Source organism: Pelodiscus sinensis, chromosome 12, assembly GCF_052426305.1.
Source record: "Pelodiscus sinensis isolate ZL-2025 chromosome 12, ASM5242630v1, whole genome shotgun sequence".
NCBI lineage: Eukaryota > Metazoa > Chordata > Testudines > Trionychidae > Pelodiscus > Pelodiscus sinensis.
The window spans coordinates 14,113,318-14,135,309 of record NC_143063.1 but is presented as its reverse complement, the minus strand read 5'-3'; the positions used below and the strand labels follow the sequence as shown (position 1 = coordinate 14,135,309).

Genomic DNA, 21,992 nt, shown 5'->3' with positions numbered 1-21,992 from the left:
TAAAGCTATGAGCTTAGAAATATGCTGAGAAGTTAAAGGCTGTCCTTTTGAATGACTCGCTACTGCCACCAACAGATGGTCTGTTTTCCTAAAACCCCGTGTTCTGTCGATGTAGAATGCCAACGCCCTTCTCACGTCCAGAGTATGTAAGTGCGCTGCTTGAGTTGAGGTATGAGGTTTCGGAAAGAAGCACGGTAAGACCACCGGTTCATTTATGTGGAATTCAGAAGACACCTTCGGAATAAACGCTGGATGGGTCCTCAACGTTACTGATTCTTTCGAAAAGACTGTGTAGGGCGGAGAAGCCATGAAAGCTGCTATCTCACTCACTCTGCGAGCTGAGGTGAGGGCTAGGAGAAAAACCAGTTTGAGCGTAAGTAAGTGTAGTGTTACTGTCGCTAAGGGCTCGAAAGGGGGACGAGTCAAAGTTTGTAGGACCAGGTCCAAATTCCATGCTGGGGGGGGTCTCCGTGGGGGGTGGAGATTCAAAAGCCCCTTCAGAAATCTTTTCGTAGTGGGGTGAGCAAACAAAGAAGTACCGCCAACTCTATGATGGAATGCATTAATTGCTGCCAAATGCACCCGTAGCGATGCAATTGCCAAACCATTGTCATGTAGTTGCAAGAGATAGTCCAGTACACAAGGTAAGTGTGCAGAGCGTGAATCCACGTTATTGTCCACACACCATGCTTGGAACTTTGCCCACTTAGCTGTGTAAGCAGTTCGAGTAGATTGTTTCCGACTATGCATCAACACTTGTTTGACTCGCTGGGAGCAGGATTGCTCAGAGTCGGTAAACCAGTCAGCATCCACGCAGAGAGGTGTAGGACCTCCGGTCGCGGATGACTGAGGGATCCGTTGTCCTGAGTCAACAGATTCGGAAGGGAAGGTAGGGGATATGGCACTTTCACTGACATCTGGTGAAGCATTGAAAACCAAGGCTGGCGAGTCCATGCTGGCACAAGAAGGATTACTAGAGCTTTGTCTACATCAGGGGTCTCCAAACTACGGCCCGCGGGCCGGATGCGGCCCGCGAGGCCCTCTCATCCGGCCCGTGGAGACCTTTTTGTCTGGCCCCGCCTTCTTCCGCGTGCCGGTGTGACGAGGCGACCCCCGCCCGTCCCTGGGGCGCCGCCGAACGGGCCCTTCTTGCCGCGGGGGGGGGGGGGGACCCTGTCAGGGGTGTGCGGCGTGTACTCACGCCGCGCCGGGGCAGGAGAAGCGGGCCGCTCCGCTGACAAGCGGCCGTGTGGCGGCAAACGGCGCAGGGGGCGGGGGTTAGCACAGGCGGCGTTCCCCCGCCCAGACTGACAGGGCAGCCGGTCAATCGGGGCAGGATGGGCGGTGGTGGTAACGCCCGCCCGGCAACGTGCGGGGGAACGTGAACCCCGGCGGGAACTTTAAAAAGGTGACCCCTTCCGCCCGGGGGGGGGGGAAGGAGTGAGCGGTGGCAAGCAGGAGGGGAGGACAGCGTGCAGAGGAAGGGGAGAGCAGGGGGAAAAGCCCCCCCCCCTTCCGGGAGAAACGGATTCGCAGGCGAATATTCTGAAGAGGAAACATTAAAAGCAACAATCTCTCTACCATAAGTGGATATATTTGCACACTATATTCAGGTAAGTTTAACTTAAGAAATCATAAGAATTTTTAAAAATTGTTTCGGGTCAAGTTCAAAATAGGACTGGTGGGTTTTTACCAGTTTTTGCCCAAGGAAGACTTTCCTAATGTCAAAACTTTTGCATCAAGGTACCTTTCAATCTTTGGAACAACATACCTGTGTGAACAAACATTTTCAAGAATGAAATATGTGAAGAACAATTTGAGAACAAACTTGTCCGATGATAATCTCAGGTCACTGTTGATGTTAGGGACAACAAATCTAAAGCCAGAAATGTCTGCTATTTTGGCATCCAGGAAACAATTTCACCATTCACACTAATACAGGTGTTCATGTGTAGTGTATCAATGTGTTATTAAATAATAACTGAATAAAATAATATTAAATAAATAATTAAAAACAACATCCATGTTTTGATTGTTTTTTATTTGGACCTCAAGTGTGTAGTCGGCCCCCGAACTGCTGTTTGATAGTTAATGCGGCCCTCGGGCTGAAAAGTTTGGAGACCCCTGGTCTACATTGATCTTTTCGAGAACTCTGGGAATTAACACTACTGGTGGGAAAGCATACAGTAATGACGTCCCCAAATGGAGAAGGAAGGCGTCCCCCAGCGAATGGCATCCTATCCCGGCTCTTGAACAATAATTGGGACATTTCGAATTGAGTTCTGTCGCAAACAGGTCTATCGTTGGAAATCCCCATTGACCGAAGATACGATTCAGTACGTCCGAGCGAATCTCCCACTCGTGGTCGTGTGGAAAACGCCTGCTGAGAGAATCCGCTACTAGATTGTCGGCACCCGGCAGGTAGGAAGCTGTTAGAACAGTGTTGTTGGTAATACACCAATTCCATAAACGGATGCTCTCTGCACAAAGAGAACGGGATCGCGCACCTCCTTGCTTGTTTATATAAAACATAGTCACCATGTTGTCTGTTAAAATCCTTGCCGTTGTATTTTGAATGCGTGACTGAAAATGCCTGCACGCATGCCGCACCGCTCTCAACTCGAGCACATTGATGTGCAAAAGCATTTCTCTTGTAGACCACCGTCCCTGGACCGTGAGATTGCCCATGTGAGCTCCCCAGCCTATGAGGGAGGCATCTGTCGTTATTTGTGTAGTAGGTTGAGGTCGATGAAACGGAACGCCTGTGAGGAGATTGGTCGGGTTGATCCACCACTGTAGGGATTGCCGGACATACTGCGGCACCACTAGCGGCCTGTGGACACCATGCTTCGATGGGATGTAAACCGTGGCTAATCAGTGTTGGAGGCAACGAAAACGTAACCTTGCGTTGGACACTACGATGGTGGCAGCAGCCATATGCACCAACAGTTGTAGACAGACACGTGTGGGGACTGTTGGAGCGTGGACCACCATGTGTACCAATTCCTTGATTATTATAAAACGTTCCATCGGTAAATACGCGTGCGCCATGGTTGAATCGAGGCGCGCACCTATGAACATGAGATTTTGGGATGGAACTAGTGTGAACTTCTTCAAGTTTATGAGAAGGCCCAGGGTAGCAAACTCGTCGGCTACTGTCCGAACCATATGACATGTTTCCATGCAGGTCGTACCCCTGAGAAGGCAATCGTCCAAGTAGGGGAATATTGTTACCCCTAGTCTGCGTAGGTGGGCCGTGACCACTGCTAGCATCTTGGTGAAGACTCTGGGGGCACATGCCAGGCCGAATGGAAGAACCCTGTACTGGTAATGTTCGCTCCCCAGTTGGAAACGAAGAAAACGTCTGTGTGCCACGTGAATCTCTACGTGGAAATAAGCGTCCTGCAAGTCGAGGACTGCAAACCAATCCTTTTCGTTCAATGACGGAAGAATGGTTGATAAGGTTACCATCTTGAAACGCTGCTTTCGAAGGTGCCGGTTCAGTCTTCGAAGGTCCAGGATGGGTCTCCATCCTCCCGACTTCTATGGTGTGAGGAAATATCGGGAGTAAAAGCCTTTCCCCCAAAATTGCTTGGGAACTCTCTCTATCGCCCTGATGGTGAGCAAACGTTGAACTTCTTACTCCAATAGATTCTCGTGAGAGGGGTCCCTGAAGAGGGACGGGGTGGGGGGAGTGGTAGGGAGAATAGAGAGAAAGGGGATGGAGAGGCCGGATTGAACTACCTCTAGCACCCATCTGTCTGTGGTGATCGTAGACCAGTGGTGGTAAAAAGAGCGTAAACGATGGTGAAAAAGATGATGGGTTTCCGTATTGACTATGGACGATTGGTTTGTATTCTCGACAAGCAAGTCAAATCTGCTGCTTAGTCGACTGTTGATTACCCGAACGGTTTTGCTGTGGTCGCTTGCGCTGGGGGCGCTGTCTAGGATACTGGTTGTCGAAGGGACGTGGTTGTTGTCTAGGGAAATTGAAGTCATATCTCTGTTGGTAGGAGAAATAACGCCTACGCTTGAAGAAAGGTGTGTACATCCCCAGTGTACGTAAAATGGTGCGTGAGTCTTTTCCCGAGTGGAGGACCTCATCGGTGTTTGCCGCAAAAAGTTTAAGTTTGTCAAAGGGCAGATCCTCAACCTTGCTCTGCAACTCCTTCGGCGCCCCTGCGGACGAAAGCCAAGATGATCTCCTCATGGCTATACCAATAGCAGCAGCCCGAGCTGCTGTGTCGGCCACATCCATAGCGATCTGGAGCGCAGTGCTACATGATGTGTACCCCTCCTGTACTATCGCTTTCAGGAGTGGTTTCTTGGTGTCTGGGAGATGGTGCAACAAATCCGCTAGTTTGGAGTAATTATCAAAATTATGGTTTGACAGGTGGGCTGAGTCATTCGTAATGCAAAGTAAGAGTGTAGCTGAGGAATACACTTTCCTCCCAAAAATATCCAATTTTTTATTGTCCTTATCCGAAAGGGGATTTCTGTACTGTGGCGCCTTACTCCTACGTTGCGCTACGTCTACTACCAGTGAATTGGGTTGGGGGTGATTAAATAAAAAGTCCAACCCCTTTGCTGGAACAAAATATTTTCTATCAGCTTTTTTACTTGTAGGTGCAATTGATGTTGGGGTTTGCCATATCTCATCTGCCACTTCCATAATCGCCTCATCGATTGGCAGCGCGACTTTCGCACGTTGTTGTGGGCGGATATTCTTCAGAAGGCGATGTCTCTTAACAGGCACATCTGCTAGCTGTATGTCCTGTGTGTCTGCCACTCGTTTGAAGAGATCCTGAAAATGTTTCAGATCGTCCGGTGGAGAGATTTCAACTGGGCAAATTGCTTCATCCGGGGAAGACGATGGACAGTACGCCGGGGAAGTTTCCGGTTTAGGGTCTTCCGTTTCCAATAGTTGGCCCTCCTCTGGTTCGGATTGGTCTAACTGGATTGTTGAGCTTTTGACTGGAGAAGGTGAGTGTAGTGGTTGTGATTTATGATGTAAGTATTCCGCTAACGGTGATTGACAGATGTGAGAAGATTCCCTATGCGATAATGGTGAACGATGACGGTGGAGGCGATCGTCATACGATCTATGATAGCAGTTACAGCAACGTTCAGAGCGTGATGGAGAGGGGTATCGAGAAGAACATGCGCTATCATGCTGGATATAATAGACGCGGCAGGGGGAGCGCCTCACCGATCCGTATCTTGAGAGACGGGAGGGCGACCGGGATCATGAACAGGATCGATGTGTATCTAAATACACCGCATCCCTATAACCATGCCGGCTGTACATAATTCGAGAGGAGGAAAAATAGTCGTGATAGCGACTTCGCCCTCTTGGTGAAGCAGGTGGGGAAAAAGACCTGTGCCAATGATGGGTCTTTGACAATGACTTCCTATATGCTGAAGTCTCATCCCTATCACGAAGCATAGGGGAACCAGGCACCAAGTGAAGGTGAGACGGTGCCGGAGAGGCCAGCTGCTGCTGGTCTAATGTCGGTGCCGGCAGGACGCCCGGTGCCGGAGTTGACAAAGATGCCGAGTCTGAGGCATTAGCGTGTTCCGCCTCAGGTCTCGGTGCCGGGGAAAGCGGTGCCGACGTTATCGCCGGGTCAGGGGAAACAGGCGCGGATCCACTGGGCGCCATTGAAGCTGGTGCCGGGACGCTGATCAGTTGCGGCGCCGGCGCGCTTGTTAATTTCAAGGCGCGTGAAGCTGAAGCCGATATCGGCTTGCTGGTCAGTTGCGGCGCCACTCCCGGTGTTGGTGCTGAAGCCGCTCTGGCTCTCGATGGTGGGGGCTCTTTTATGCCATCCCCCCTGAGTTGTCTGGACCCCCCGGAGGTCACTTTAGAAGCCGCTGCCGGGGTTGAAACTGCCGCAGGGAGGGAGCGCGCCGGGGACAGCTTTGACGTTTTGGAGCCCGCCGGTCCCGGAGAAGCCGCTCTCCGCTTGTGTTGGGAGATTTTTGTGGCTGCTGAAGGGGTAGGGTCAGGCTGTAGTGCCTTACCAAACATGAACATCCGTAGTTTCATCTCCCGCTCCCTCCGGGCTCTCGAAGTTAATTTGCGGCAATGGGTGCACTTGTCAGGGACATGAGTCTCCCCCAGGCACCTAATACAAGGGTCATGACCGTCAGCCGTTGGCATGGTTTCTCGGCAGACCGAACATTTCTTGAACCCAGTTGATCCTGGCATTTTTGAGCAGAGTCACAGAAAAACTGAATTGTGTGTAAACCGCTGCGGTTAGTCAATTTCACAGCTTAGCGCTTCGCAGCAGCGCTTCTGAGTGAAAACAGTTTTAAAGAATTTTTTTTTTTTTTTTTTAAACAAGAGAACACATAACAGTTAACAGGAACACAGCTAACCCTAAAACTCTAACTATTTACAGGTAGACAACTATCTAAAACCATGACTAGAGAAGAGATCAGGGAGCTCCGACTGCGACCTGAGGCGGTTGAGAGGAACTGACGGTTGCCGGCTCGCGCGCGGCTGATCAAAGGCGCGAACGCTATCCTGGTGAACCATGCATGCGCGAGCCGGCGGAGCACGGCTATGAAAAGTCTCCGAGCCGTGGCGCCGGGACGGGACCCGACACCTAGAGTGGAGCACCCATGGGGCCACTCAAAGAAGAATCTATGTATTTCATGGGCCCCAGCATGGATTTTTGGAGGTTTATTAATAGTCTGAGATGTATGAAGAGGTCTTGTGTAGTAGTGAGTATGGTAAAAGTCTGTTGCCAGGAAGTATGCTTGATTAGGCAGTTGTCCAAGTACAGAAAAATTATCATACCCCTTTGTCTGAGATAGGCATTGATGACTGTGTCTTGGAGAAGACAAAAGATGTGGTGGAGAGGCCAAAAGGTAATACCTGATATTGGTAATGGTTGATCCCAATAATGAACCTGAGGAATAGTCTGTGTGAAGGATGAATTATTATATGAAAATAGGCATCCTGAAGATCAAGGGCTGAGAATCAGTCTCCCTCATAAAGTGCTGTTGTTATAGTTCCTATCTTTGATTCTGGATAAATCTGTTTAGCATTCAGAGGTCCAGAATGGACCTCCACCCTCCAGTTTTCTTCTGAGAGAGAAAATATTTTTAGTAGAACCCTTTTCCATGGTGTGCTTGAGGAACTGGTTTTGTCCCTGACTGGAGAGACTTATCTCACTAGATGTTCTTAAGTCTTATCTCCCTATCCCATCCAGCTCTAGCCATCATAGGGGAGGAAGTTCTGTAATCTCCAGTTATAATAGATGCTTATGGGAAGGGTCCCTGAAGAAGGATGTGGAAAAGGGGAGGGAAGGGGATGTAGAGTGAAAAGGGATAATGTATCCAGATCTGATTATCTCTAGGACCCACTGGTCCAATATAATATGGGCCCACTAGTAGTAGAAAGGGCACAAGCAATGGCCAAACAGGCAACTGGCTGGAGGTGTTTCTGGTTATTTCTGGAGATGGTTGTGATGCAGTGGATTGTGTATGTTAAGCACGTCTCCTTCCAGGGCGCTGTCTAGACATGTGATCAAAGGGCCACCTGTAATGTCATTGGAAAGGGGAGTCAAATACATACCTGAAGTATGGAGAGTAGTGTAGGAATCCTTCATCGAATGGAGCATCTCATCCGCTTTTTCAGCAAATAGATGGATCCCTATCAAAGGGAAGAATCTCCACTCTTGTCTGGAGTTCTTTTGGGATCCCCAAAGCTTGAAGCCAGGAAGTGCAACACATCACTATGGCAATGGTGGTTGCTCTGGCTACCATATCCACAACATCCATGACAGCCCGCAAGGCAGAATGGTCAACTGATTGACCCTCCTGGATGCTAGCTTGCAATTGAGGGCATATTTGTTCTGGAAGATCATTAAGGAGTTCCTGTAGTTTTCAGTACAGTAATTATTCGTTTAACACGTGCCCACTTAACACATTTTCGCAATATCATGGGTTTTTTTAGAGAACATTTTTCGAATAACATGACCATCCTTGAAATAACACAAAAATAATCAAGTGGCAGACTACTTCCTGCGGTGATATAAGTTGGTGAAAACAGTGGTAAGATGCATGAGCGGATGAACACACATGGTTACAGAGCTCCTCCACTCACTCACGTGTTTATCTTTGTGTTTTAACAAACTGTGGTGATTTGTGTTGCTAGATATCTTGTGTTGTTAGATATTTAATGTTGATGTTGACGATCCAGCACCAATAAAAAATTGACTTTGCCACCACCACCTGCAATGCAACCCCCACCTTTCCATTATTTTTAATGGGAAAATTGTCCCCACATAGCAGATTTTCGCTTAGCACGAACATTTTCAGAAACACATCTATGTTAAATGAGGAATTACTGTAGTTGGAATAGTCATAATTGGTGAATAATGAAGCATAGTTGGAAATGTGGAATTGTAAAGTTGCAGATGAATAAGCCTTTTATCTAAAAAGGTCCAGTCATTTGTGGTCCTTATTCTATATTGTAGCTGTTTTGAATGATGGTGTACCGTGTCAATCACTAATGAGTTGAGTTGGGGGTGGGAAAAAAATTAGTCCATGTCTGTGGCAGATACAAAATACTTCCTGTCTGCCCTTCAGTTGGTGGGGGCAGCAGAAATTGGAGTTTGCCAAATAGTTTCTGATGGTTTCATTATGGCTTCATTGATGGGAAGACCAATCTTTGTGGAAGAGGAAGGTTGCAGTATTTGAAGCAATCTGTGTTGTTTCTCCTGCTCCCTTTCTAAAGCAATGTCCTGAGAATTCACAACCTTTTTTAAAAGTTCTTGAAATTGCTTTCGGTCATCTGCTGGAGGTGAAGATGAGATGACAGTCTTTTTGGGTGAAGAGGAAAAGTTTATGGCCCAAGAGGGTTTATCCGTGTCAGACTGAGGTAAATCATCATACTCCTCCATTGGCTGTTCTTCTGCCATAACTGAAACCATATCAGCTGCGCAGGTTGGTGGTGATTGAATTGCTGAATGGGGCAGCGTGGAGGGTGCCGCATATTGCTGTGGATATTGAGCCGATGGAAGGCATTGTGGAGGATAGGATGGAGGTGGGTAGGGCCATGGGTGATTAAAGGAGGGATATTGAGACATCTGCTGGGTAGTTTTTGGTTTCACTGACTTCCAGAAGGGTGCAGAATACACAGGGGAGGAATGTTGCAATGAAAATCTGCTCCCCTGTTGAGTGCCTAGTTCAGTGCATAGGGAAGACTGTGTGGGTGAGAGCAAATGATGTTCTGCATGATGCCAGAGTGGACTGTTGGCACCGAAGACAGGGGAGTATGGTAATGAGTTGTTCCAGGTTTCCGAGATACTTGAGGCTTGTGTCAGCACCAACCAGTGCCGAGGGTCAACTTTCTTGTGTGCAGTCTTGTCCACTTGAGATGGTGCAAACTGATGCTTAGGTGTCTGTGCCAGGGTGTGTGCTGATACAGGAGTGTACGTTGGTGTGGAGTTATCAGTTGGTACCAGGGGAGGTGGCATGTCCTGACGCTTTGCTTTCAGTGCCAGATAGGTGGTCAGTGCAGATGGTGCTGAGGAGGACAATTTATGTTTTGGCTCTGAGTCCACATGCTTTGGCAGTGCCATTTTGTGCTTGTCGGAGGTGCCAGAGGTGGACGGTGTGAGTGAATAAGTGGTTCTTGCTGATGTCAGCACCTCAGGCAGCAACCAAGCCAAAGACGCCCTGGACTTACAGAAGTCCTGGGGTGGAGATGAGAAGGCTCTCTTCCTTCGAGCTGAAGGTTCTGTGAGCGCAAGCTTTTGAGGCTCTTAACTGGATTTTGTCCCTGACTGGAGAGACTTTTCTCACAAGATGTTCTTAAGTCTCATCTCTCTTTTCCATCCAGCTCTAGCTATCATAGTCAGACAATGCTGACATTTCTGAGAGATGTGGCCCTCTCCAAGACATCACACACAGGAAGAATGCCCATCAGAGACAGGAGTCGCATTTTTTTAAAGCTAGGTAAGCCCAACATGGTGAAAAAAAGGAGGGGGGGGGGGAGTTGAGGAGAAAAACAGTGGGAAGGATTTTTTTTTAAAAAGTTTGAGACGAAAAGGGAATCAAAATGAAGAAGGCAGCAAAAGAAGAAGGTAAAATTAAGTAAAAGAATGTCTTTTGTAGAGAGAAGAATCACACTGTTAAGGAGCTCCATCTTCTGCTGAGGACAGTTGTCATAAATAGGTGCTGCTAAAGAGATTCTGACTTACCTGAAGAGTGAGGTAAGAGTTAAGTAACTGGAGATGCACCTGAGGGAGGGGGCTTGGGCATTCAGCTAATAAAAATGCAGATAGTAATTTCAAACCAAGAGAAAGGTTTTTTTTCTACTCTTTTACTTATTTGTTTTAGATCAGATCAGATTTGTTTCCAGGTATACAGGGAGATGGGCTTTCCCAGGAATGGACTTCTTGAAATGAAGGGAAAAGTTTAGATAGTCCATCAGGTTTTATTGTCTTTCTTGTTTGGGGGTTTGGAAATCATGTCTGAGTTAGTTAATTGTTTTTCTCTTTGTAACTAAGGATTGCAACCCAGGAATTTCCCCAAGTCTATTTCGTTCCATGGCTTTTTAACACCCAATCATTTACTATGCTTGCAACAGCAGTTTTGATTTGATAATAAAAGTGTTTTCCTTTTTGTTTTGACTAACTGGTGTTGCTTGATTGTTGTGTCCTTAAAGCCTACTTGCCTTAATTGTCCAGGAGGAGCACAGCCCATTGTTCTCTGATGATTCTCTCTGTTTCTTTTCCAAGCGAAATGGAGGTTGGGGCAGGGGGAAGAGCTTTGCCTTAGAGAGGGGATTCCCAAGTGATCTCTTCCCTAGAAAAGAGTTTATTTTATATTTTCTTTTACTCACTTGGGCGGTGGCAGCAAGCAAATCAGTCTTTGCCTTTTTGGATCTGAGAGAGATTGAGACTAGAAAAGTTAGTTTCTGGGAGTCACAGAGACAAGTTTTACAGAGTTTATTCTACTGGCTGGTTCCCCATCTCTGTACTCAGAGTGTCAAGTTGGGGAATTGAGCCGTGACAATTGAAAAAAAATAACTGAGTGTGCTGTGCCGCACTTGTGGCCAACAGACATAATGGCATGAGGTAGCCACTGTGGATGCACGGCACAGCAAGGCACTGCAAGATGATTTTTTGTTCTGTAGTTCATATTTTTCATTGTACATTAGATTTAGGTTTTGGCTAGCTCTTGGATACATTTTTTCCCAATGAGAATAATTGTAACTAAGATTTTTATTTTAAAATGAAAATCGCTAGTAATTTTTTAAACAAAATTAAAGAAGATTTCAGTGTTCTAAAGAGTTTGACTTAGAACTACTGTGTGCAACAAAGCAGACAAGATGTGGAAAATTGGTACATTTCTTGGTGCAGGAAACTTCAGTAAAACTCTCCAGATGCCAGGTAGCCCCCCAGGTAGGAGATGATGTGCTTTATACTTTTTTTCAGGGAATTTTTGTGAGCTGTGGAAAGTTCCTACAAACTTGGGCCGCACAGAATTGTTTAGCTAGAATATAAGAGAAATGACTTTGTGGGCAAACAATGTAACCCAAACATGAATAGCTCAAAATACAATATAAATAATTGCATTCTCAGCCCATATACATACATCAATGAAAAGCTTCTCTGGTATCTGCAGTTTAACTTGTTCTGTTTCTGCAGACTCATCTAGTTCAGTAAACACAGCATCTTGGGTAGTCATAGTCCCAACTAATATGTCTAAGGAACAAGGAAAAATATTTAATTAGTTGTCTGTTATGTTCCTCATTTAGGTATGTTTCCCGTCTGATATTCAAAGCTATCATTAATTTTAATTAATCTTATCTTTAGTCAGAGGCCATGTCTACATTATAGAAATTTGTTTTTTTCTGCATTTATGAAACTCCATATGCTAGAAAATCTAAGGGTATATCTAACTTGCAGAATTAGATTCAAAGTACATGAGAAATTTTTAAGATTAAGAAAGTGTTATCGGACCCAACATGATGAATCTTTTTATTCTTTATTTCCAAAGCTTTGAAGCTTTGTATTCAATCCATCTGGATCTCTTTTTCTTCTCTTTACATCATACCAGTGAATAACTTTTAATTGTATAATTTTTTGCATTATGAAACAAAGAAATTGACCCACATGTCAATGTATCTGTTTCATTTATAAAGGCACCAAAACATCAGGCCTTTAAAAAAAAAAAAACCTTTATTGGTGTATAATGTCATGTTACCCAAAATTGCATATTGCATAATTTCCTCAGTAGTGTATTGTAAAAAGATGCTAAGCCAAGTTCCTTATTTTTTACATCCAAGACAATCCCAATGAATTCAATCAAGTCACTAGGGATGTACAGGCAGTCCCCGGGTTACATGGATCTGACTTACATCGGATCCCTACTTACAAACGGAATGAGGCAACCCCGCACTAGCTGCTTCCCCCCAGCAGACCAGGGAGATGCAAAGCTAGCGTCTCCCCCTCCCCCCCCACAGCAGACCAGGGAGATGCAAAGCTAGCGTCTCCCCCTCCCCCCCCACAGCAGACCAGGGAGACGCGGAGCGGCTTTTCTCAGCAGACACCTCAGCTTGAGAATAAAGGACTGAGGGAAGTAAGGTGTGGGAGAATAAAACTGAGCTCTGGAGAAATGTTTGGCTAGAGTTTCCCCTACAATATGTACCAGTTCCGACTTACATACAAATTCAACTTAAGAACAAACCTACAGTCCCTATCTTGTACGTAACCCAGGGACTGCCTGTATATAGTTTGGCTCATCATCTCCGTTCCTCTTTTCACTTCTGTTTGGCTCTTTATAGTGCACATTACCTTCTTGATTAGTACTGAAATTTGGGCATTTGTGACAATTAGCTTCTTGTACTTCCTTCTGAATGTTATTGGTAAGGTTAGTATACAGACTACCCAGATCTTCTTTACTTGATGTTTCAGCTAAAATTTCATCATGGGCCTCAATGCTTTCATTTACAAATTTCTTGATCTTTTGAGTTTCGGTCTCTTCAGAAGCATCTGAAATCTCTGAAGTACTATTAGTCATACCACTGTAACTTGCGGGTGTGATGTCTCCTAAATAGTAGGAAAGTCAATAAAAGTAAAGTTGTAGAGCAAGTTTTTGCAAGTTAAGAGTATTCAGGTTGTAACATATGGTCTTCTGTCTTAACTCTCAAACACATACCAAAAAGCTGTCCTATTCTGCCTGTCATTCTGGGATCAATATCCCTCATATTGTGCCAGATATATTGTACCAGACATATTGTGCCAGTAGGTTTGCCCATTTATCAGTGCCTAAAGAACCTGAATCAGGAAAAGCATTTAAGCAAATGCTTAACTTTAAATATTTGAATTTAAGCAATTGATTTCAAAAGGATTGCTTATGAAGCTGTATGTAGGGAGGACTTGTCAATCAGAGAACCAGAGTGAGAATCTCTTCCATTTTTTTATACATATTTTAAGGGTGTTATGAGCTCTGCTATGAAGTAAAACACTCTGGACAGATTCTGGGTATTCTAATTCTTAAGGAAAGAACCAGTGAGGTACCATGCTTTGAGATGCAACATGTATAACTTGGAGTGCTGTGTGTGCCTTCCTGGTGGGTACAAGCGGTCCTTGGTCAATGGTAGGGAAATTGGTGGGACAACTAACATTTTGGTTAGGAATGGATACGAGAGGCCATGACAGAGCTATCAATATAACAAGAATTCTGTCACTCCGTATTTTCTGTACCACCTTGTTTAGGTGAGGAATGGATGGGACTACACATAGGAGGTACGAGGTCCATTTGATTAGAAGGGTGTCTCCTAGGGATCCCTTGCCTGTTCCCACTCTGGATCAAAAGAGTTGACACTTTTAGTTGGTTTGGGTAGCAGAAAGGTTGGTTAGTATAAAACATAGGGCTACATTATCCATATATATCCTGACATGTGTTAGCAATGAATGGAAGGAATTATTTGCAGGAATACCTTACTGCCCAGAACATGAGAATATTTATGTGTAAAGCCTTTTCTGTGTTGGACCAAAGGCCTTGGGCAGTATGCTGTGCTAGATGTACTCCTTACCCAGTGAGGGAAGCATCTGTAATTATAGTGATGGTGGGTTCTTGAGTGAGGAAGGGAATCCCCGGGTAAAGGCTACTGTCCACCAATGGAGAAACTGTTTCACTGCCGTAGGGACAGAGCGGGGCTTGGAAAGTGGATGTACATTTGGTCTGTACACTCTTCTGAGCCAGCCCTGTAGGTAACAGTGCATGTAAAGGTGTGCATTCAATATCACAAAGTTGCATGCAGCCATATGCCCCAATAATTGGAGACAGTTGTGGGCAGTGGCCTGAGGGCTGGATTGTAACTTGTAGACGAGGTCCCTTATCTGGTGGAATCTGTCTGTGGGAAGAGAGGCAGTGACTGCTACAGAGTTTAAATTGTATGGTTTGTGTTGGGAATAAAGTAGACTTTGCTTTATTTATTTGCAGATCAAGGTGCTTAAAAACTCAAACTGTGATGGAAGTGTTACATCAGGAGTTGAGTCTGGAGTGTGCCTTTAGCAGACAGTCATCCAGGAAAGGAAATATCATGACATCTTGTTTTCTGAGGTAGGTTGTGTCGACTGACAGGATTTTTTAGAATACTCTTGGAACAGTAGATAAGTCAAACGGTAGCACCTTGTATTGGTAATTATTGCCCACCCTGGTGTATGGCATTGGAGGTGGCATCCATGGGTGTCCATACCACAGAGGCAGGTCCCTATGTTCAGTGCAACTTGGGCGAGTTCTAGCAGAGTAAATAGAATGGTCAATGGGAGGAGAATTCGGTGGCAGGAGAGGGGAAACTACCTCCACATCATCGTCATGTTCCTCACTCAAAAATTGTGCTGGAGAGAGCAGATGGTGTGGTGGTAGGGTGCCTGGTGAATGGTTGGAGTTGAGGAAAGGTGAATTAAAAGTTGAGAAGACTAGAAAGTTTTTTATGAAGTTGTGGTGCAAGGGTCGACAGTGAAATGGTAGGCTGTACCAAAGCAATCTGTGGCACCATTGATTGCACTGGTGCCGATTGTGCTGGGAAGGTTGATCGTGCTTGCATGCTGCCAGTAAAAGCATGGCAAAAATAGTGGGTGCTGGAGGCAGTGCCTGCACTGTTGGTGCAGCAGATTTGGTTGTGAAGGTTTTTTTGTCTCTGGTGGTCTGAGAAGTTTCCAATTCCAGCCTTGGGGGCGAAGGAAGACATGGTGATTTTTCAAATAACATGAGCTTGAGACAAAGGTCTTTTGCCCCAGCAAGCTCGTGTTTTAACTTTTGAGCAGTAGGGGCACTTTTGGGAGACATGAGATTCCCCAAGGGAACAGATGCATTGAAAGTGCCCATCCGAGACTGGGATTGCATCTTTGAAAGAAGTGCAGTGTTTAAATCCTGGTGAACCTATCCTATCTATCTAACTAGGGAAGGAAAAAGGAAAAAAGGAAAAAAATATTTTTTGGGGGGGAGGGGGGAGGGGGAAGGGAGTGGAGGGAGAAAAGAGAGAAAACAAAAGATTGGTGAGGTAAAATCTTTTACTGGACCAGCTACTTGTTGGTACTCTCTGGCTGTGTCTAGACTGGCAAGTTTTTCCGCAAAATCATCTGCTTTTGCGGAAAAACTTGCCAGCTGTCTACACTGGCTGCTTGAATTTCCGCAAGAACACTGATGATCTCATGTAAGATCGCCAGTATTCTTGCAGAAATACTATGCTGCTCCCGTTCGAGCAAAAGCCCTCTTGCTCAAATCATTTGCGCAAGAGGACCAGTGTAGACAGCACTGTACTGTTTTCCGCAAAAAAGCCTCGATGGCTAAAATGGCGATCGGGGCTTTTTTGCACAAAAGCGCATCTAGATTGGCACGGACGCTTTTCTGCAAAAAGTGCTTTTCTGGAAAAGCGTCCGTGCCAATCTAGATGCTCTTTTCCGAAAATGCTTTTAACGGAAAACTTTTCCGTTAAAAGCATTTCCGGAAAATCATGCCAGTGTAGACGTAGCCTCTGAATTTCTAGGCCTGTGGAAGAGCTCTGAGTAGCTCAAAAGCTTGTGTTACTCATCAATAGGAGCTGGTCCAATAAAAGATATTACCTACCTTGTCTTTTTACATCAGTATGGCTGTGTCCAGACTCAGGGGTTTTTTCGAAAAAAGTAGCCTTTTTTCGAAAAAACTTCACCTGCGTCTAGACTGCAGCCGCGTTCTTTCGAAATTAAATCGAAAGAATGCGGCTTTTCTTTCTACGGTGGTAAACCTAATTCCACGAGGAAGAACGCCTTCTTTCGAAAGTGCTCTTTCGAAAGAAGGCGTTCTTGAAAGCAAACAGGCTTTTTAGAAAGAGAGCATCCAGACTCACTGGATGCTTTCTTTCGAAAAAGCGGCTTGCTTTTTCGAAATTCCACGTGCAGTCTAGACGCTCTCTTTCGAAAGAGGCTCTTTCGAAAGTATCTTTCGAAAGAGCCTCTTTCGAAAGAGGCTTGCAGTCTAGACATAGCCTATAAGATATAATCTTTATTACCGCAGAATCAGGGCTGCATTAAATCCTAAAATATAGTCAACTAGTCAAATTCAGTTCTTGTTTTCTAGATTTACATTGCTGTAACTCCACTGAAGTTGGTGGAGTTACTCACTGGCTACGTCTACACTGGCCCCTTTTCCGGAAGGGGCATGTAAATTTCACTAGTCGTCGTAGGGAAATCCGCGGGGGATTTAAATATCCCCCGCGGCATTTAAATAAAAATGTCCGCCGCTTTTTTCCGGCTTTTAAAAAAGCCGGAAAAGAGCGTCTAGACTGGCCCCGATCCTCCGGAAAAAGTGCCCTTTTCCGGAGGCTCTTATTCTTACTTTGAAGTAGGAATAAGAGCCTCCGGAAAAGGGCACTTTTTCCGGAGGATCGGGGCCAGTCTAGACGCTCTTTTCCGGCTTTTTTAAAAGCCGGAAAAAAGCGGCGGACATTTTTATTTAAATGCCGCGGGGGATATTTAAATCCCCCGCGGATTTCCCTACGACGACTAGTGAAATTTACATGCCCCTTCCGGAAAAGGGGCCAGTGTAGACGTAGCCACTATGTACAGTCCTGAAAATATTAACAGAATTTTGTTCACTGATCATTGCTTGATAAAAAGTAACATGAAAGTAAGGTAATATTAGGTAGTTAGAACTTTGATTAAACTTCAGAGAGAAACAGGAGCTTTATCCAAAAGCATAATCACAAACCTTCGTGGGCCTCTATTGAGCCTCTATTTTTATCTCTTTCTTCCTTTTCCCTTTGTCTTTTCTTCTCTTCAGCTTTTCGCCTAATTGCGGCTAGTGCATCAATGCTATCTTGGATCTTCCTTCTCTCTCTGGTCTCCCATTTTTCCCTTTCACTCTTCTCTGCTTCACGTCCGCCCATGGCCCAGGCTTCTGCACAGGCTCTAGTGGCAATAGGCAACAGTTTTGTAAATACTAGTGGCTTAGTGTGTTCATGATGAAAGGGAGACTTCAGTGTCTACTTGCAATGGAATAAAAGTTACTGAGCAGATTAGCCTCAGAAAAAATGTTCCCCTGAGGAGAAAGGACTGTTATATAAGGTTCAGAGATTATGTTGGGGAAACAGAACAGACAAGGAACACAACATTGTTAAAAAACACCATTTGCATCTTTTGTTAGTAACTTTTTAAAAAGTCCCAGATTCTGATTCCCATGACATTTGTGTTACCACTCTGCCATTATGAGAAGAGTTCGGAATACTAATTATGGAGAAAGGCATATGTATAGCCAGTGCTTTTTTTATAACGGTAAGAGGGGAGGTGTCAGTGGGAGGGGGGACAGGGTGATGCTGGGAGAGGAGAGTAGAGGGGAAAGGCATTGGGGGCTGGAGGCAGATGTGCTGGAAGAAGGCTTGAAAGAAGGGGTGGGCGTGAGAAAGGTGAGGATGGAGCAAGTCGTGTGAGGGCACAGAGGGGCAGGAGGGGAACAGGGCAGAGAGTGGTGAGGGGGTAGGCCTCAGGGCACAATACTCCAGATGTGGCCAGAACTGGACACAATACTCCAGATGTGGCCTCACCAGTGCCAAATAAAGGGGAATAATCACTTCTCTGGATCTTCTGGCAATGCTCCTCTTAATGCAACCTAATATGCCATTTGCCTTCTTGGCTGCAAGGGCACACTGTTGACTCATATCCAGTTTCTCATCCATTGTAATCCCCAGGTTCTTTCCTGCAGAACAGGTACTTAGCAAGTCAGTCCCCAGCCTGTAACAATGCTTGGTATTTTTCTGTGCCAGGTGCAGGACTCTACACTTGTCCTTATTGAACCTCAACAGATTTCTTTCGGCCCAATCCTCTAATCTGTCTATCCCTGCCCTCCAGCGTATCTATCTTTCCCCCGAACTTGCTCAGAGTGCAATCCATCCCCTCATCCAGGTCATTAATAAAGATGTTGAACAAAACTGGTCTTAGAACAGATTCTTGGGGCACTCCGCTAGAAACTGACTGCCAACCTGACATCGAGCCGTTGATCACTACCCATTGGGCCCGACCATCTAGCCAGCTTTCTGTCCATCTTACAGTCCATTTTTCCAATCCATATTCCCTTAATTTGCTGGCAAGAATATTGTGGGAGACCATATCGAAAGCTTTGCTAAAGTCAAGGTATATCACATCCACTCACTTTCCCATATCCACAAAGCCAGTTACCTCATCATAAAAGCTAAGCAGATTGGTCAGGCACAACTTGCCCCTCTTCCAAGTGCTTCAAAATGGATTCCTTGAGGATCCCCTCCATGATTTTTCGAGGGACTAAGGTAAGGCTGACTGGTCTGGAGATCCCTGGATTGTCCTTCTTCCCTTTTTTAAAGATGGGCACTACATTTGCCTTTTTCCAATCATCCAGGATCTCTCCTGATCTACATGAGTTTTCAAAGATAATAGCCAAAGGCTCCGCAATGACATTTGCCAACTCCCTCAGTACCTTTGGATGCATTAAATCCGGGCCCTTAGATTTGTGTATGTCTAGCTTTTCTAAATAGTTCCTAACTTATTCTTCCCCACCAAAGGCTGTTCACCTCCATCCCATACTGCGTTGCCTAGTGCATTTGTCTGGGAGCTGACCTTGTCCGTGAAGACAGAGGCAAGGTGTACAGATAGTTCGGAATGGCTTGCTAGTTCGAACTATCTAGCCCGTGCCGCGTGTAGCCGTGCGGCACGGGGTTCGAACAAGCCGGCATTTAAAAATGGTGCCGGCCGGCTTATGCAAATGAAGCCCGGGAAATTCAAATCCCGGGCTTCATTTGCAAGTGCGGTATGCCTACATTACCCCGCTAGTTCGAACTAGCGGGGTAGTGTAGACATACCCGCATTGAGTACTTCAGCTTTTGCCACATCATCTGTCACTAGGTTACCCCCCTCAACTAGTAAGGGCCCCACACCCTCTCTGATCACCCTCTTATTGCTAACATGCCTGTAGAAACCTTTCTTGTTATCCTTCACATCCCTTGCTAGCTGCAATTCCAATTGCACTTTTGCCTTCCTGACAACTCCCCTGCATTCTTGAGCAATATATTTATACTCCTCCCTAGTCATCTGCCCAAGTTTCCACTTCTTGTAAGCTTCTTTTTTTGTTTAAGCTTACCGTGGATTTCCCTGGTAAGCCAATCTGGTCGCCTACCATATTTGCTTTTCTTGCTGCTCATTGGGATGGTTTGTTCTTGTGCTTTTACTAAGGTGTCTTTAAAATACTGCTAGCTCTTCTGGACTCCTTTCCCTCGTGTAAGCATCGCAGGGGATCCTGCCCATAAGTTCTCTGAAGGAGTCAAAGTTTGCTTTTCTGATGTCAAGGGTGTGAATTTTGCTACTCTCCTTTCTTCCTTTGGTCAGGATCCTGAAATCTATCATCTCACGATCACTGCTTCCCAGGTTGTCACCCACCTCTTCTTCCTCTACTAGTTCATCCCTGTTTGTGAGCAGCAGGTCAAGCTGTGCATGGCCCCTGGTCAGTTCCTTCAGTACTTGTACCAAGAAGTTATCCCCAACATTCTCCAAAAACTTCCTGGATTGTCTGTGTTCTGCTGTATTGGTCTCTCAACAGATGTCAGGGTGATTAAAGTTGTCCATGAGAACCAGGGCCTGCAATCTAGAAGCTTCTCTCAGTTGTCCGAAGAAAGCCTTGTCTACCTCATCCACCTGATCCGGCGATCTGTAGCAGACACCTACGTCAACATGACCCCTGTTGCTTCTACCTCTAAACTCAACCCACAGACTCTCAACAGTCTTTTCTCCCTCTAAATACTGGAGTGCCGAGCAATCATACTGCTCTCTTAGGGTACATCTACACTTGCAGCCTTCCAGTGAAAAGGGCATTTGAAATAAAGCCCTCTTTCGAATTACCTGTTATTCCTCCTGCAGTGAGGTTTAACAGGTCGTTTGAAATAGAGCTTTATTTTGAACACCCTTTTCACTGCTGCATGTAGATTCGGGCAGTTATTTCGGGCTTGTAAATTTAAAAAAAAAAAAAAGGCACCTGGCCAGGAAGATGCAAATCAATTGCGGGATATTTTAATCCCGGGCTTGATTTGCAATTCCCAATGCCTACATTTGCAGCCCTATTCCGAAATAGGCTGCGAGTGTACACATACCCTTACATACAGTGCAATTCCTCCTCCTTTTCTCCCCCGCCTGTTCTTCCTGAACAGCTTATATCCTTCCAAGACAGTCATGCGAGTCATCCCACCAAGTCTCCGTTATTCCAATCAAATCATAGTTCTTTAACTGGGCCAAGGCTTCTCATTCTTCCTGTTTGTTTCCCAGGCTTATTGCATTTGTGTACAAACACCTTAGATAGCCAGTTGATCACCCTACCTTCTCCATTTGGGTCAGGGGTCCTCCTTTGTTGCTTGTTTCTCCTTGTGTTCCTTCCTGACTTCCTTACTTACCTCGGGGTATGTCTACACTACAACGTTAATTCGAACTAACTTAGTTCGAATTAGTTAATTCAAACTAAGCTAATTCGAACTAACGGATCCAGACTAAAAAACTAGTTCAAATTAGCATTTTGCTAATTCGAACTAGCATGTCCACATTAAGTGGACCCTGAACTGGGGTTAAGGATGGCCGGAAGCAGTGCCGGCAGGGCATCAGAGGCGGACTTAGAGCGTGGCGATGCTGTCTCAGGCTAGCCAAGGGCTGTGCTTAAAGGGTCCCGACCCCCACCCCGGACAGACAGTTCTCAGGGGTGCCCCGCTTGCAAAGCAGTCCTGGCTTGGAGTGCCCGGACTACCCACACTGGGCATATCACACCACTCGGCCATCAGCCTGGCTGCACTTGCCGCAGGCTGCCATCTGGGGAGAGGAGGCAATTGGGGGGCTGCAGGAGAGCTTCCACCCCCAGAAGCCCGCAGAGCCAGCCCAGTCCTCCCCATCGGGGGCTCATGCCCCATTACTCCCTCACCTCCTTCCACTTACCCTTCCCTAGCCCCTTTTCTTGATGTACAAAATAAAGATAACGTGTCTTCCAAAATGGAATCTGTCTTTATTGAACAAAACTGGGGGAGACTGGGAAAAGGAGGTGGGAGAGGGGAAGAGAGAGGGCGGGATAGGGGAGGGCAACTAAAATGATCAGGGGTTGGAAACAGGTCCCATATGAAGAGAGGCTAAAGAGACTGGGACTTTTCAGCTTAGAAAAGAGGAGACGGAGGGGGGACAGGATAGAGGTCTCTAAAAGCAGGAGTTGGGTGGAGAGGGTGCATACAGAAAAGATCTTCATTAGTTCCCATAAAGAAGGACTAGAGGACACCAAAGGAAAGGAACGGGTAGCAGGCTTCAAACTAGAAACAGAAAGTTGTTCTTCACAAAGCAAAGAGTCAACTTGTGGAACTCCTTGCTGCAGGAGGCTGTGAAGGCTAGAACTAGAACAGAGTTTAAAGGGAAGTAAGATCAAGTCATGGAGGTTGGGTCCATGGAGTGCTATTAGCCAGGGGGTAGGAGTGGTGTCCCTGCCCAAGGTTTGTG

At 45.9% G+C, this 21,992-nt stretch overlaps 1 protein-coding gene across 3 annotated transcripts in view; it reads right to left on the bottom strand.

Annotated features, from left to right (window-relative positions):
- Positions 1-21,992, bottom strand: part of DNAAF1 (dynein axonemal assembly factor 1) — a 107,284-nt gene that overhangs the window by 22,802 nt on the left and 62,490 nt on the right. For all 3 annotated transcript variants that reach the window (XM_075940325.2, XM_075940326.2, XM_006117632.5), the window contains 3 exons: positions 17,221-17,420; positions 12,819-13,073; positions 11,617-11,726 (listed from right to left, as the gene is read on the bottom strand). In XM_075940325.2, coding sequence (XP_075796440.2) covers positions 11,617-11,726; positions 12,819-13,073; positions 17,221-17,420 — 565 coding nt within the window. The remainder of the gene's footprint in view (positions 1-11,616; positions 11,727-12,818; positions 13,074-17,220; positions 17,421-21,992) is intronic.